This window comes from Ursus arctos, unplaced genomic scaffold (assembly GCF_023065955.2).
Source record: "Ursus arctos isolate Adak ecotype North America unplaced genomic scaffold, UrsArc2.0 scaffold_13, whole genome shotgun sequence".
Taxonomy (NCBI): domain Eukaryota; kingdom Metazoa; phylum Chordata; class Mammalia; order Carnivora; family Ursidae; genus Ursus; species Ursus arctos.
Window position 1 is genome coordinate 29,588,574 of NW_026622797.1, and position 15,485 is coordinate 29,604,058.

Below are 15,485 nucleotides of genomic sequence, written 5' to 3' on the forward strand. Positions count from 1 at the left end.
TTGCTGACCTAAGATCCTAATAACAGAAATAAACGAGGTTTACTTTATCAAGAAACATATTCAGGATTTTAGTTTTCACGTCACAGGTTGTAATATCACCTGTAATATGTGGATGAAGGTAGAACAGTTTAGATACAGCCTAGAGTGTCCGAACATTTAAAAACCATGATAATCACACTTAATGCTATACATTATACTGCCAGATAACATGCAATTTTAAAAAAATAGGCTTATTTAAGTCTTCAAAATGACATAAAGCACTGTTTATATTTATTTTGGAAAGGATTCCAGAAAGGGAATGAGGACTAACCGCTCTGCTTTAATGACTGGGGCCTTTGCTTTTAGACAGGTCTTCCCACTGCCTCAATGAGTTCCCCTGTCTGGTTTATACGAATAGTGTCTGCAGAAGACGGGTAAACTTTCCACGTCCTGCTGTAAATCTTGACCAAACATCTGGGCACAGAGAATTCCCAACTCCTCTGGCAGAGCCGCATGTTTTATTCTGCAGTTACATTGATTTCCCCCACCAACTGAGAAACTTAAAATTCTGACTCAGTGTAGTTCAGCAGGAGCTCTTGGTAATTTCTTTTCTAGTAGAGTAGTCTCTCATATGGAACACAGAACTACAGATCCTCCCTTTCTCTACAGTATCTTTATTAGATGTAAAGAGCCACACGTACCTCCAACATTGTTCTTGTAGGTGTTATATAATTCTTTTACTCTTCTGTAACGAAAAGCCAACTTCCTCATCCAGTCAACCCCTCCTCTTACACCTGTTGGCAAACAAAGGTTTGCACTACTTGCAGCTGCATGGAAGCCATCAGTTGCAAAACTGTAGGTACTGCAACACCCAAAATACATTAAAAAGAAATAAAAGAAATAATTACATGTGCAAAACTCCATAGCTGAATTTCTGTAGGAAAGAGCATACTAAAAGGCATGGCTTACCTTAAGTCCTGCCCATTATCATCAGAGGAAACATCATCTATATGAACTTGATCACATTCCTGTTAAAAACATTGGAAAAGTTATTTGTTTTTCAAAAGATGCCTGTATGGTATTTGGTTTTTCCATCTTTCCATTTGATCAGGCCATGGCCAGAAGGTGGCAGCATCTGCCCATCTATCCCACTGCCAAACTGGGGAAATGGTAGCATTTCTATTTTACATCTGGAAGAGCACCATTAAAAGGGATCTGAAAACATATGGCATGTGGATTTCTTTCAAGCAGCTTAAAATTGTTTACTCTGAAAATTATGGATAATAAATTATCTTTTGAATCTTTTTAAGAGTGACTGGTGTTCACTTTCAGCCATTTCTGTTGTGTATACTTAAGTATGGAAACAAAGCTAATCTGAAGGTACACACAACTTGTGTGGTTGAACCTCAGGTGGTTACTAGTATTTGCTATTTGTTGAGCAGCAACGGAGGGGCCTGATGATTATGGTGTCCTGTGAGATTTCTGGGACTTCCTGCCTTTTGCTGGGCCAGGGGTACCATGAAAGAACCATGCTGATGTTATTCTAAAGGTCCTGATCTTTTAACACAGAAAAAAAAAATAATAACCATAGAGGTTGGTATCTTTTTTTCCTTTTGTTCGAGTTTTGAAATCTTGAAGCTGAAAACGATACTTACAAATGAAAGGAAAATAATGAAGATTTACCATCTGCAATGTGCTACAAACTCGGAGGAGAATAAACTTTGGGTACATACACCCATACACTTGCCCTGACTGTCTCAGAGCAAACAGTCACTTTTCTAGATAATAAGTAAATTCTTCTTTGCTGTTCTAAGGATCCTATTCTACCTTCAAATAATCTGCAAAGTTCTAGTAAAACAGTATGTGATCTGAAAGTGGAATTTGGCTAGGGCATTTAAAGTACTTAGTACTTACTAACTTTACGTAAGTATGGTTTAGCCTTTTGGGCCTCTTTTTCTCCCCTCAAATTATTTCAGATACTCACAGACAGTATAACATAGTGCTTACTATTCAAAATCACTTTTTAAAAATTATTAACTTTGACAAGAAGATGCCATACTAAACAAGAGCTTTTCAGCTGCTATTTATATTCATTATAGGACCTGGAAAGTATCTGGTAGTGAAATATTTCGTATCTCGTCTCCAGCTTTCCACACTGAGTATATTAGATCCTCTTATAGTTTGAGGGTGAACTAGCTGATTTGGGCTTCTTTTAAAATGTAAAATATGAAAATGGCCCAGTCAATACAATTTTAGTATATAACTTGAAAATTCAGGTTAAATTAAAGGTTCATATGATTTACATAAACTATACATAAATTAGTAATTTTAGAATAAATGTCTACCAATGTTCATAGGTAAGGAAGGGCTCCAAAGAGTTTAATCTGACTGGAAGCTCCGTGAGGGTGATGTTTGGGTCACCTGGATATACCCCCCACCCGCTTAAGGCACAATCTGGCACATTGTAATTACTCAGCAGGTCTTTGTTGACTAAATGGCAGGTATTTAGACAAATGAATGACAGTTCTTGACAAAGTTACCACAATCATTTAGATTTTCTAACACAAAGTTGATGGGGCGCCTGGGGGTTCAGTCATTAACTGGTTGCCTTCGGCTCAGGGCATGATCTCAGGGTCCTGGGATCCAGCCCTGCATTGGGCTCCCTGCTCAGTGGGAAGCCTGCTTCTCCCTCTCCCACTCCCCCTGCTCATGCTCCCTCTCTCGCTCTGCCTCTCTCTGTCAAATAAATAAAATCTTTAAAATAAATAAATAAATAAATAAATAAATAAATAAATTTTCTAATACAAAGTTGAAATTACATTAAAAATAATATTCTACATGGTAAGGACTGTAAGAAGACATTTTTTTCAAGAGTGGAGGGGAGTGGGGGGAGAATGGGGTACAAGCCAAGGCTACAGGAGTCAGGGTGGGACATGCATTTGGAAAGGGTTTACCCCATTTTGACTAAGTATGGGTGGAAAGGAGTACAGCCCAAACTTTAACCAAAGGAGGCATTATGCTTCCAGAAAAATCTCAGGGAAAAGTACGGTAAGCAACAGTAGTGGCTACTGGATTGGGCTCTAAAGGAAAGAGTGGAGAGATCTAATTATTAGCATGAAAACTGGAAATAAAGTTCTCCCAGGATAGGGAGGCAGCAAAGTAGTTCTAGACAACAAGACTTATTTCTTATTTAGAGACAGTGACATTCTCGGTAAGTATGAAGACGGAAACCAGTCACTATCCAAATGGCATCACGTGAAGCTGTTCATTCCACTGAAGTTTTGAAATCTTTCATTATGTAAATAGCTTCCATGTCTCTGTTTTATAATAAAGTACAATAAATTAAAAAACAAAAACAAAAGTGGGGGAAATCCTTAGGCATGACTCTGGTAATTAGAAGTTATTTCTAGATTTCATACCTTCTCATCCTAATTTGTAAAGAAATTCCTCTAGCATTTCAAGTATTAACTCACACGATTAATTTGTACATTTTGCCCCTAAATTTATTTTTTACTCCTGAGGACATCAGTATATCAAACTTATTGGAGCATGAGCTGCATATTTGAAGTTATGTTTGAGATTTTTCCAAATGGAACTTCTCTTTAAATTTATGCCTAGTTAACTATGCTTGTTGACTCTGGACTCCTGCCTGAGGATTACAGTCCAGTGAAAGAAACCTGAACTTCAATCACTTACATTTTTAGAGAATTCTAAATAATTGTTCTTCAATTAGTTTTCACTCAGAGGAATTTTGCAAGAATTATTTTTGACCAAAACCTGAAATACTAAAAACAGTGTAATGCTTAGCTGCAACAAATTTCAGTATAAGCACTCGAACATTTAGAATAATTCTGTTGTTAATCTTAAATTCGTTAATTTTGTCTTGCAAGGTGACCATAAAGTTGTCACTGATCTTTACCAGTTATAACCCACACAGCAGTCTTCTCTCACTTTGGTGAACCTGAACTCCCCAGTGCCTGCTTTTCTGGAAGTTATTCTAACTGAAATAACATTTTATTTCAACAGAGAGCATTCTCTTCTTAGGAGAAGTAGTGTGAGCATCTGCCTTCTCTGCAGTTGGGCAGGATGCAGAGAAGTGTCTATTAGGATTTAAATTTGTATCTTTTAAGGAATTCTGTGAGAGCAGCTGCTACTACATATGTTACAGTATCTACTAAAGGATTTGAGTCTCAAATTAGATTTCTGGGTTAAGAAAAGGAACCCTGAGATATTAAAAACAGAAGCCAAAAAAAAAAAAAAATAGGCTAATGATGGAGTTGCTCTCTTGAGGAATTCGCCCCTTTGTTAGCAGAAGCAGAAATAGCAGAAATAGCTTCTGCAGTCCATGACAATCTTTGCCTTCAAGAGGTTTACTGAAATGAAAAATGGGGAGAAAGTCAAGTTGACTTTCAAAATCAGACGTAGAAGGATCGTGGACGTATATGTCACCGCACTGAACGACCTCGAAAGCTACTGTTTAGATTTTATTTGTTTTCATGCTTGTTTATCTCACTAAAGTCAATAATAAGCCTTTAAGTTTCTCTGGACACTTCATCCGGATGTGCATACGTGCATGTTGTTATGACAGTTCAGTCAATTCATATGCAGACACTCAATCACTTCACTGATAAGCTATTGCCGGATTCTAAGTTGTAGTGCTTGAGTCAAATGGAATTTTTATCACATTTTAAAACATAACTAAAAAACTATAATCAGAAGAGAAAGTCAATACCAATATTTTCTCAGTTACTATTTTTACCAGAGATCCTGTCGGGTATTTTAAAAATATATTTTATATAGTATATAATCCAAGATAAAAATTCTTAAAGCACCACAACTGACCACATGCTTCTGATATGCCAATATTCATGTCAAACTTGCTAAAAGTATTTGCAAATTCATCGTATGCTACTTTCGCTTTCTCACTTTACTGTTCTGTTCAAAGTTGGTGGTAAATTTATTCCATCTGGCCTCTAATGTACCACTAAAAAGCTAAAAGGTCATTTATTCCATTTATTTCTAGTAAAAATAATGAAATGAAATAAAAACTCTAAAACCTGAATAAAACCACATAAAAATTTGTTTTTGGTCTTTTATGAGTTTAAAAGGATGAGTAATCTTAGAATTTTCTTTAGAAAAATGAGACTCATCCATTTTAACCAACAGAAAAAAACCAACCTAAAAGTCATTGCTATATAGAAAAACTCAAGTTCCAAAAAGATTAAAATGTGTTTTCTATTATAATGTATATATAAAGTCATTCTGTATACTACACTACTAATAAGTAGCAGGATTAATTTAAATCAGGTTTCAGAGAGGTGATTATTTTTTCTTATTATCTAAAACTGGAAAACTTGCCGAGGAATACTGATCTTTCATATTGGCCATTAAAGAAAACAAATAAAACCTCTTTAAACAGACAGTAATTTTATTATCCAGTAAAAACAATGACTCACTGCAGAGAAAACACACACACACACACACAAATGATATTACCCAGATTTCCAGCACATACATTTATGGGATATACTAAAAAACAGAATTTTTACTCTTATGTCTCAAGTGCAGCTGAAACTGGATTTAAGACCTTGTCAATTTTTAAAACTTATTTAAGACACTGACTAATTTAGCTTTTCTTTCTCACACCCTTCCGTTAATTTCAGCATAGTCTGGGGGCAGAAATACGTCCTCTGGAGCCAGGGAGACTCCAGAGTTTCAAATCTCAGCTTTACCACTTAGCTAGCAGGTAACCTTAGACGTGAGTTTTATGCTCGTGGACCCTACAGTTTCTCCTCTACAGAAATAGTGTGATAAATTTATTTTAAAGGTTATTATTCAATTAACAGAAAATCCAATATACAATGTTCTGCACAAGGTGGGATTTCTGCAATAACAATCTTCCTCTCCATGTATAATACGATTATAAACACTTTTATTTCATTGTGAAACCATGAGGTAAAAAATAAATGTAAATATGTCACTTAAAAATATTTCACCACAGTTGCACTTGATTGAGAAGTACTTCTGCTCAGTGCCCAGCTACTCAGTTACTTCAGATTTTACCATCTGAATGCCTAAGAACTCAGATCATTAGCACCCAGGTTATATACCTTATTACAGTACTTATTCAGCGGTCTTGAGACTATTGAGGGAGGGGGAGTTCTTTCATTTTGTTGTTGTTTTTATTTTCCCTTTGAGGTTGGAAATGAAAAGATAAATGAGAACAAAAGAAAAAAATGCAATGCAACCAGTCAGATGTGCTATGTAAACAGCTCTAGCACTGTTTTATCCAGATGCAGAGGACATAAGGAATGATAATGTTGTCTAAAATTAGGCTTCAGATTATCTACAAAATTTAATGGCCCATGCCAGCACCATGAATAGTACCCAGTGATTTAACTTAAATAATCCCCTGGTTAGTAACCTGGAAAAGCTAACCTTGACTCCAAAGGTGCTAGACGGGTTGTCCGGTATGGGACAGAAAAGCGAAACTTCTCCTCTTCTGAGATACTTTTGTTTTAAACAGGTGCCAGCACATAGGCAGAATTCATTAGCGCCAGTTAGCGTTTGTTTATATTTGCATATACATTGTTCCCCTTGACAGAAACTTTGCTATCCTCTTGAGCTGATTTTCAGATTTCTTGAGGTTATCTGCCTATTAGAAACCTTCGAAGCATTATAATAGTTGGGATATGACCATTCCTATGTTTTTCAATTCTTACCTCTAAATCGTTAAAAAATAAATGTGTATCAGCAAGATTAAAAATCATTTCCTCCATTCGGAGTCCCAGGGTTACAGCCATGGGGGGATCCTGAAAAGAAAATACACATAGAATGAAGCACAATTTCAATAACCACTTATTGCTAAGATTATTTTAAGTATATATTGTTGTGAGTGGTGGGGGTGAGTAGACTGTATGGATTTTTACCTACGATCCAAAAGATTTCCAAATGAGTGAAAAAGATGCCTTTCTAAAGGGTACTCTAAGCCACACTAAACGTACAGAGACATCTGTGAATTTACAGGAATTTATACACACATCAAGACAACTTAGAACACGCTTCCACATACGTCTGTATGTTCGTGCGGAGGAAGGAGGAAGCAAGCTAGTTCACAGGACCCAGTGTATACGTACTCCATGGAAAGTCCTTTGGAGAAAGATGTTTGGATGGGCTACTGAAGAATGGAGCAGACTTGTACAGAAGAGGAAAGGACATCCTTTAAGAATAACAGATAATAAGTAGGAAAGGGAGAAAAGGAGGACATCTAGTATCTGTAGGACGGGAGCAGAAAAATGTCATCTGAAGGTGGGACAGGAACACTGTAAAACCACCACTCAATTATTAATTGCATTTTGAACAACAGGCCATATTTATTTGAATACGCATTTAGTTTGGTCTAACCTGCATTTGACTAGAAATTAAGAGGGTAGGGTTGGGATAACTAAAGGAACATTAATGCAGTAAAAGTAATCTAAATAGAAAATACATACATTTAGAAGTTTAATAAATGTAAGGGGGAGAGTAAGGAGGCAAGTGACTTAATTCTTGTCTACAGAAACCAAGATATTATCGAGCAGCAATGAGCTGAGAACCAAGATCAAGGTGGGTACTTTTCTTTTTTAATTTTGAAGATTTTTTACTTCTTTATTTGACAGAGAGAGACAGCCAGCGAGAGAGGGACGCAAGCGGGGGGAGTGAGAGAGGAAGAAGCAGGCTTCCCAGCGGAGCAGGGAGCCTGATGCGAGGCTCGATCTCAGGATCCTGGGATCACGCCCTGGGCCAAAGGCAGATGCTTAACGACTGAGCCACCCAGATGCCTCCAAGGTGGGTACTTTACCATGATTAACCAGAGCTGAAAAGCCTGGCATCAGAGGTGTAAGACTTTAAAAACTAGGGAGAGTTTAGGGATAGGGCTAAGGAAGTAATTCGTGCACAAACATTGTGCTTGAAATGATGGAGGCTGAAATGATCTCTAAAGGTGAATTGCAGTAGGTCCGCCTCTGGAGATACAGAAACTAGAAAACCTGGAAGGGACAAAGCCTCAGAATTTGAGACCAGAACGGGTATTAGCAGGGAGAAGAATATGGTTTCGAATAAAGCTGACAAGTCTAGAAGGATACTGTTGGTTTTGGCTGAGAAGTTATTTTGGAAGACTTCAGAGGGTGATTTGGGTTGAGTGGCTGGGCCAGGAGCCAGACTGTAGGGATTTGAGGAGAGAGAACCAAACTTGTGTTTTCAATGTTCTAATAAACGGCATTTCAAAAAAAATGTATTTAAACTTGGGGAAATTAATGTTAACTTTACTTCAATTTATGATAAGGATATGCAACCCAACAGGCCAAGCTGTGTTCGTATATACCCCTGAACTTATTCCACTTAGCAGGAGAAGCCCTTCCTCATCCCATTCCTACACCACAACAACCAATTTTCTGCCTGGACTCCCTTCCATAATGCTTTGAGGAGGAAACCCTAGAGAAAATATATTTGAAGTGACTGTCAGCTTCATATTCCATAGTGACTAAATACTAGAGAATTGGAATGGAGTGCTAAGAAAGAAGGAATTCACTGAGGTGTGCTGAAGCAAAGCGACGACTCGAGAAGTGAGAGAAGATGAAGACAGGGCAGTAACAATATGTTGGATGTCAACACAATTTTCTAATTGCTTGCATCACTTCCTTAGAGATTTCTGTGGATTTCATAGTCAGAGACTCTCTTTTCAAAAACAGATGTTCATGTTCACATACTTGATGGCATCCTGGTACCATGTCCTCCAGTTGGCCAGACTTGCCTGCCAGATTCATTTGTCTTCCAGTGACATACCCAAAGACCAGATAAATTCCATTTTTCTCCAACAAATATTCAAGAACAAAGACAGAAATAGGGAGTGCCTATTTTGTGTCTCAGAAGGATCTCTTGCTGTTACCTTCAAGTATGAAAGTCTTTTTTCCTTACTTCTTTTGTTGTTGTTCATGTTTTTGTTGCTGTTGAAACAAAATCCCTGAAGGCTGAATAATTTTGTGTCAAACTCTACATCTGTCTTTTTCTGCTCAGGAATTCCTATTTCTAGTCTCTGTCTCTCTCTTTTGGGGTGGGGTGGATAGGCTGAGGATGGAAAACTTGTAAATACTCTGTCTAGTCATGGGACCATGAACAAAAAGTCTATAGAAATATCAGGAAAAAATCAAATGTAATTATAGCATGAAAACATATAATTCCATTAGTGACGCTCTCTGCTTTTGAGGAATGTTCACTGATGCAGGACAATAAAACCGAGCTCTACACTACCCCGTTATGTTTCTGATGATTACTGCCCTAAAGATATATATTTCAGATGGGGATTCAGAAACGTCCTATTTAAAAGGTTTTCCTTCTGGAGACTCGGTTTGTTAAATTCTTCTCTATGATGTGCCAATTTTTCTTTTTTTTAAGTTTTAAATAAAATTACTGAATTTCTTATACTCATGTCTCACATTCTTTGCATTTATAAATCAGATTTATGAGGCTGGGAGAAAACATACTGTTCGTCTTTGATTGTTACTTTCACTGATTCCACGCTTCTGAAGTCCATAACTATGCTCCCCATGATAGGCAAATCCATGAAGAATGCATTTGGTGTATCTGATAAGCATGCAAATACAACTTTTAAAAAAACCAACATGAATTCTCTAACAAGTAAGCATAACGCATGGTATGATGAAAACTGTATTTGAGCACTCCGCGGGCGTGCAACACCATGTCACTAGAAGGGGTTGCTCGCTAGTTTTCCAGGCTATGGCGATTCCACATCACACTCTACTTAGAGCCAGGACTTAGTAAGCATTTTGGCAAAATATCATTTGTTAACTGGGCAAGTTGAGGTTTGAGGTTTGTCGGAGTGTGAACTAGCTGTATTTTACTAAGGTTTCCAGAGAACAAGGCCTGTTGAAAGGGGGTGTTGCGTCAGCCATGCCAAAGGCTTGGCACGGATGGGCTCGGGACAGTCATGCCACAAGCCAAGGAAAACCATGTCGGTAAGAAGTGGTGATCTTGTTTCTAAGAGAATGTTCAGTGAGGGCTTACTTTCAAATATTGTTTTTTTCCCCCCTCAGCTTACTAAATCACCGGGACAGCTAAATCTAAGTGGATTACAGCACCGCATTTTTCTAGCTAAAGAACCCACAGATGTACGAATCCAAGAAAGATGACCAGCAAGTTGGTGGAGGTGGCCTTAGCAAGGGTCTGCAACGGTGGGTACCCTCTGCTTGGCCAGACTGTTGCGAAGGAGCTGCCAAAGCCTGCGACTCCATGGTTTTATCGGGCATTTGAGAGTTAAACATACTTCTGGATTGAACCCAAGTTTTATACAGAGATGTTTGCTCATTTTCATGAGATGTTTGTAGAATTACGGGCACCTTATGAATCAAGAGTTACTGCCTTTTTTAAGTTTAACTGTAGTGCGTGTTGAGTTTAGGGTCTGAAATGAAGTGACGGTGAAAACTTGGAGTGGGGAGGGGGGGGAAGTGGGATAATAAGGGCACCAACAGGGTTTTGTGGAAGCTCTGATACATATTATACATATGTAACAGTTCCAGTAGGTTCCAAGTGTCTACAGCAGAGTTTAACATGGTGCAAACTGAACTTCTGCCAATTTACTCTGTGTACCGCTCTATTAAAATACTTAAACTATTCCCAAGACATTTTAAGAGAGGGAGGGGGAGAGAGAGAGAAGGGAAAAGACAGAGAGAGAGGGAGCAAGGGAGGGAGGATGAAGAAAATGAATAACTCTTGGCCCTTAAATGTGTGATTCTAAGCCAGATGTTACCAGTTTTTAACCAAGTCAGGATCAAGTATGGCACTTCTCTGTATCAAAATACTAACGCCTATTAGCCATGTTAGCACAGAACATAAATTGGAGCCAGACTGTCTGTCTATGGGCCTCTGCCCTGCACTGGGCCATCAGCTGGAATTCCTCCTCTAGAGACACCACGTAAAAATATCTCAGGAGAGGCAGCAATTATGTATTTTTAAAGAAATAAGGAACTTTTTTGTTTTTTCAAGAAGAACTAAAGCTCTTGGAACAGTTACTCCTTTGGGACTGGAAGCGCATTTGTCGCCTTTGGGCACGGAGGCAGAAGATGTGCAAATTCGTTACAGAAGGAGGAAGACCACAGCGCTGTGAACTAGGGCGGGGAGAGCTAGTGGCTCTGTGAGGGTATGTGAACTCTTCTAATCAGTGACAGGGGATGAAGTGAAACTCAGTCATGAATCAGAAGGGCAAATTTACAACTGACAAGTTTCTCTATGATGGATGGGCAGAGGGCTTCAGGGTTCTCAGGGGGAACTGGAGAAGGGTTTCAGGAACACTCATTCTGTTAGCATGTATTCACTGAGTGTCTATGATGTCAGATGTGTTCAAATTCTGCGTAGAGAGCAGAGAATCAAATATGTAAAGTTCCTACCCTTATGGGGTTAATACTATTCTGGATGAGCTACCTGATAAATAAATGGACAAAAATCCATGTAAATATATAGTATGTCAAGTGGTGAAAAAAAAATCAGTCGACAGATACAGAAGGCTATGGGGACAGGTGGCGATGGCTCATTTAAACAAAGTTCAGGGAAGGCCTTTCTCAGGAGGTGACAGTTGAGGCTAAGAACCTGAACAGGGTAAGGGAACTAGCCATACAGAGAAGAAGGCACAGAGAGCACGCGTAGAGGCAGGAGGGGGTCCACGTGCGTGGAGCGGTGTGAGGCACCATGACCCCAGTCAGAGAAGGGAAGTGGAGCAAGTACTTTGAGAAACAAGGAATGCTCAACTGGTTCAGACACACGTGAGAGGCCCCAGCAAGATAAACCAGGAATTTAGCAAGCAGGTCATTCCTCCGACTTGAAAGGACAGGCAGAGAATGAGAGTAGCAACTGGAAAATGGGCTCCAGAAGCTTTTCTGCTGATGGGACCATTACAACATGAAATATGGCATAAAGAATAATCCAGAAGAGTGGGGAGCTGGGGACTCAGGCATGAAGAAGGTCATTTCCAGAGTCAATTTACTGGCTAAGCACAAGGGCCTAGATCCAGGACATGAATGGAGGTGCAAGAAGAAGGCACTGAATATGGTTTTGGTGTGAAGATAAAGCAATTTTTCTCAGTCTTCCAGTTTGTTTGTTTGTTTGTTTTTTCCTCCAGTGAGAAGGAGTGTTGTGCAGAATTGAGAAGGAGCTGTGAAGGTCTGAGGGGAGAGAAGGTTTGAAATAGTCAGCTGGAAGAGTTAATTAACTCAAGAGTGCTGGACCCACTGGACACAATCAGATGTTGAGATAGGGGTAGAGAGTCAGGTGAGGTTTTCTGCAATGTGAGTCTGATGCCGAAAGAGCAGGATAAGAACAGTGAGGCTTTACGGGAAAGTGGGGCTACAGGGACATCCAGGGCTGTGGTGACAATGTCTAATGCAGAGGCCGTCGAACTTGACCACACATGAGAAACACCTGGAGAGTGTTTAGAAATCCCTTTGCTTACCCCACACCCCACACCAATGACATCAGATTCTCTGAGGTGGGAGCTACGCATCGGTAATTTCAAAGCCCTCCAGTGATTCCAATGTACAAATAAGACAAAATCAACAGATTAGCACCTTGCTACTCAAAGTGTGGTTCACAGACCAGCAGCCCTGACATCACGTGGGAGCATGCAAGACCCCACCCCAGATCTACCCGAGCAGAATATGCAGTTTAATGAGACTGTCAAGTGATTCATATGCATGTTGATATTTAAAAAGTACTAGTTAAGAGCTCTCAACAAGTTCTGGGACAGGAGAGAAGACCAGAGCTGGGTTGTTTCTGAAGGACTCTAAGACTTAAGTTGGTCTGATCACTGAGTAGAATGTTGGTTCAGCAGAATTTCTTAGGAACTAGGATTCCCTACTAATAGTTTAAAGTTATGAGTAAGAGCGCACTGCTCCCCCTTCACCTCCATATAGACTACCTGTGGACTTAACTTCAGCAACCAAATGACCCACAGTGGCTCTTTCCTTAGTCATGTAGCCAGATACTGCTGGAGAGCTGGTAAAGGTGGAAAACTAGCTAATTTTTGCTCAGGATTAAGAGTATTTATCTAAAATCTAAGCATTCGATGTAAGCAACGTATTTGCAATTGAACAGTAGTTGATATTAAGTAATCAGAAACCCTGATGGAGGCATACAACTTACTTACCACTACCAACTTCTGCTTCAATCAGAAGAGAATCCAACAAATAAAGCTCACCCATATTTATTAAACTAATGACGGAATACATTCTTCAAGGGGAATTATAGCAGTAGTAACGGTAGTAATACGCTATGCCTACAGTTGCTATGCCACATTACAGCTAGGGTGGAGACTCTGGATCAATGAGACTTGCTGACTTTTTATTGTTTTGGGGCCCTTCTAGTCCATCATATGCCAGATATACTTTGAAATATAAAAAAACAACATAGCATTATGTTTATACTACAGCATCACAACTGGGTGAGAAGAAGACAGCCAGGTTGGTGAGAACGGCCATGGGAGGATGAGCTGGGAAAGCCTGGGACTAAGACAGGAGAGGTAGGGGCAGAGATGCATGAACACACCCAACTGGGATGGCCATGGGACTTGGTGGGGGCAGGGGGCGGGGGGCGGGAGGTGAGTGGTACATGAGAGGAAGGCTGTAGAAAAGAGAGGTGAGACATTAACCTAGAAAATGGACAGCTGATGACTTAAGGAAATTTAAGGGATGTTAATAATTGGATCTGCCCTGCCCACCTCCTCAAGATGGGAGATTGAGCAGGTTTATAAACTGAGATCATACACAGGGACTGAAATTTCAAGGGAGGTTATAGAAGTCTCCTCTAGAAGTTCGTGTCTTTAAGAAACAAATTGCCACTCACCTTTTTGTTATATTAGTTTCAAGCTAATAAATGTGATGTCCCTTCAAGATCTTTTCCTTTTCTCACCTACTCCCAGCAATAACTTGGTAAGGCTGGGCTTCAATAAAAGTGAGCCCGATGTTTGGCTACTTATGATATACCTAGATCCATTTAGTCCAATTGAAAAAAACAGTTTCTCTAAAAGGAACAGATACTCCACGTAAAAGCAACACAGAGCTCTATAAGAGGAGTCCCTATGACAGAGTTTGAGAAATGTCACTGTCTTTGACTTAGCTTTACTTGTATTTACATATGCACTGTAATTATGTACACTTGTTCAAGTACACATATGTACATATTGGCACACATGTGTGTACACATATGTGCACACAAACACACATATTATAAGCAACCACACAGCACACCAAAACATTAAGGAGGCTTGCGAATTCTGCACTCAGTCACTCATATGTACCACACATGCTCTTGTCACCCTCGACTTCCCTACAACTATGAGCCGAGTACCTTACATTACGAGAAAAAACAACAGATATAAACATATGCAAATTTGTTTAGGAGACATCCAGTTTTCCCAAAATTCGTTTCCCAACCTTCAGATTTCCTTGAAACCAGATAAAGTAGGTTACACTTACTGAATCTTTATTCTGTGGTAAGCAATGTGCCGAATTTTAATGCATTAGCTCATTTAATCCTCCTAATCATAAGATTAATTTTATCATCCTTCCTTTTTTATGTAGAAGGTAACTGAGGCTCACAAAGTTTAAATAAACTACCAAGGTCACGTGTGCAGTAGGAGGTAGAGCTAGAGTTTAAACTCTGGTCCATTCTCCCTTCAAAGCCATTCTCTTCCATCTCCCTTCAAAGCCATTATGCCCAGAGAGGAGGTGACTTGCACTGGTGTTAATGTTCCATTAGGGTGGCCACTAACCCATGGTTCCAACACTTATTAATTCTAATCACTCCCTTTTAAATCATGTTGCTTTTCCTAGTTGACATGCATGTAAGTCAATACTTACCTTCGTAACTATCCCATAATTTAAAATCTAGCTGGTGCCATTTTGGAAATCTTCTATGTAAGTGTGTGTACACTTTCAATATAAAAGTAACCAATTGGTTTATGCTGACGGACATCGTATTTGCCCAGTGCGGCTCTTATATAAGATGTTGTCTACAATGAGCAAGTAGTTTGGAGAGCTTGCGTTTCAATTTCACAACACAAGGCAACTAACCAACTGTTCACTTTTCCTTCAGTGTTTTTCCTGCCTTGGGCTATTTCCTTTGCTTCCTCGCCCATACTCTGGAATAACTTTAGAGAACCATGGCTTCACAGCACATGACACATTAATGCTCCAAAATGAATCAAATCCCTAAAGCACAATTTATTTAGCTCCTTTCATCCCTCCTTCAAAAAAGAGAAATTACTACAACTTACCAAGTAAAATAATACATACACATAATCAGGGAGAAGGAATAATCTTCACAAACTCTAACAGATGACAGATGAGATGATTCCTCATCTATGTCCTGCCAAATTTACAAATTCCTATTCCGGAGTTTTACACGGCTGAAAACTGTCCGTGCCCACAGGTGCTCTGCTGTAAAGCCCATCATCAGCTTCA

The 15,485-nt window shown here is 39.3% G+C and overlaps 1 protein-coding gene and 1 pseudogene across 19 annotated transcripts in view; one reads left to right on the plus strand and one right to left on the minus strand.

Annotated features, from left to right (window-relative positions):
* Positions 1-15,485, minus strand: part of EYA4 (EYA transcriptional coactivator and phosphatase 4) — a 295,955-nt gene that overhangs the window by 12,954 nt on the left and 267,516 nt on the right. For all 19 annotated transcript variants that reach the window (XM_044386350.3, XM_048226017.2, XM_048226015.2 and 16 more), the window contains 3 exons: positions 6,702-6,791; positions 949-1,007; positions 681-841 (listed from right to left, as the gene is read on the minus strand). In XM_044386350.3, coding sequence (XP_044242285.1) covers positions 681-841; positions 949-1,007; positions 6,702-6,791 — 310 coding nt within the window. The remainder of the gene's footprint in view (positions 1-680; positions 842-948; positions 1,008-6,701; positions 6,792-15,485) is intronic.
* Positions 1,047-3,264, plus strand: LOC113259383 (10 kDa heat shock protein, mitochondrial-like; annotated as a pseudogene).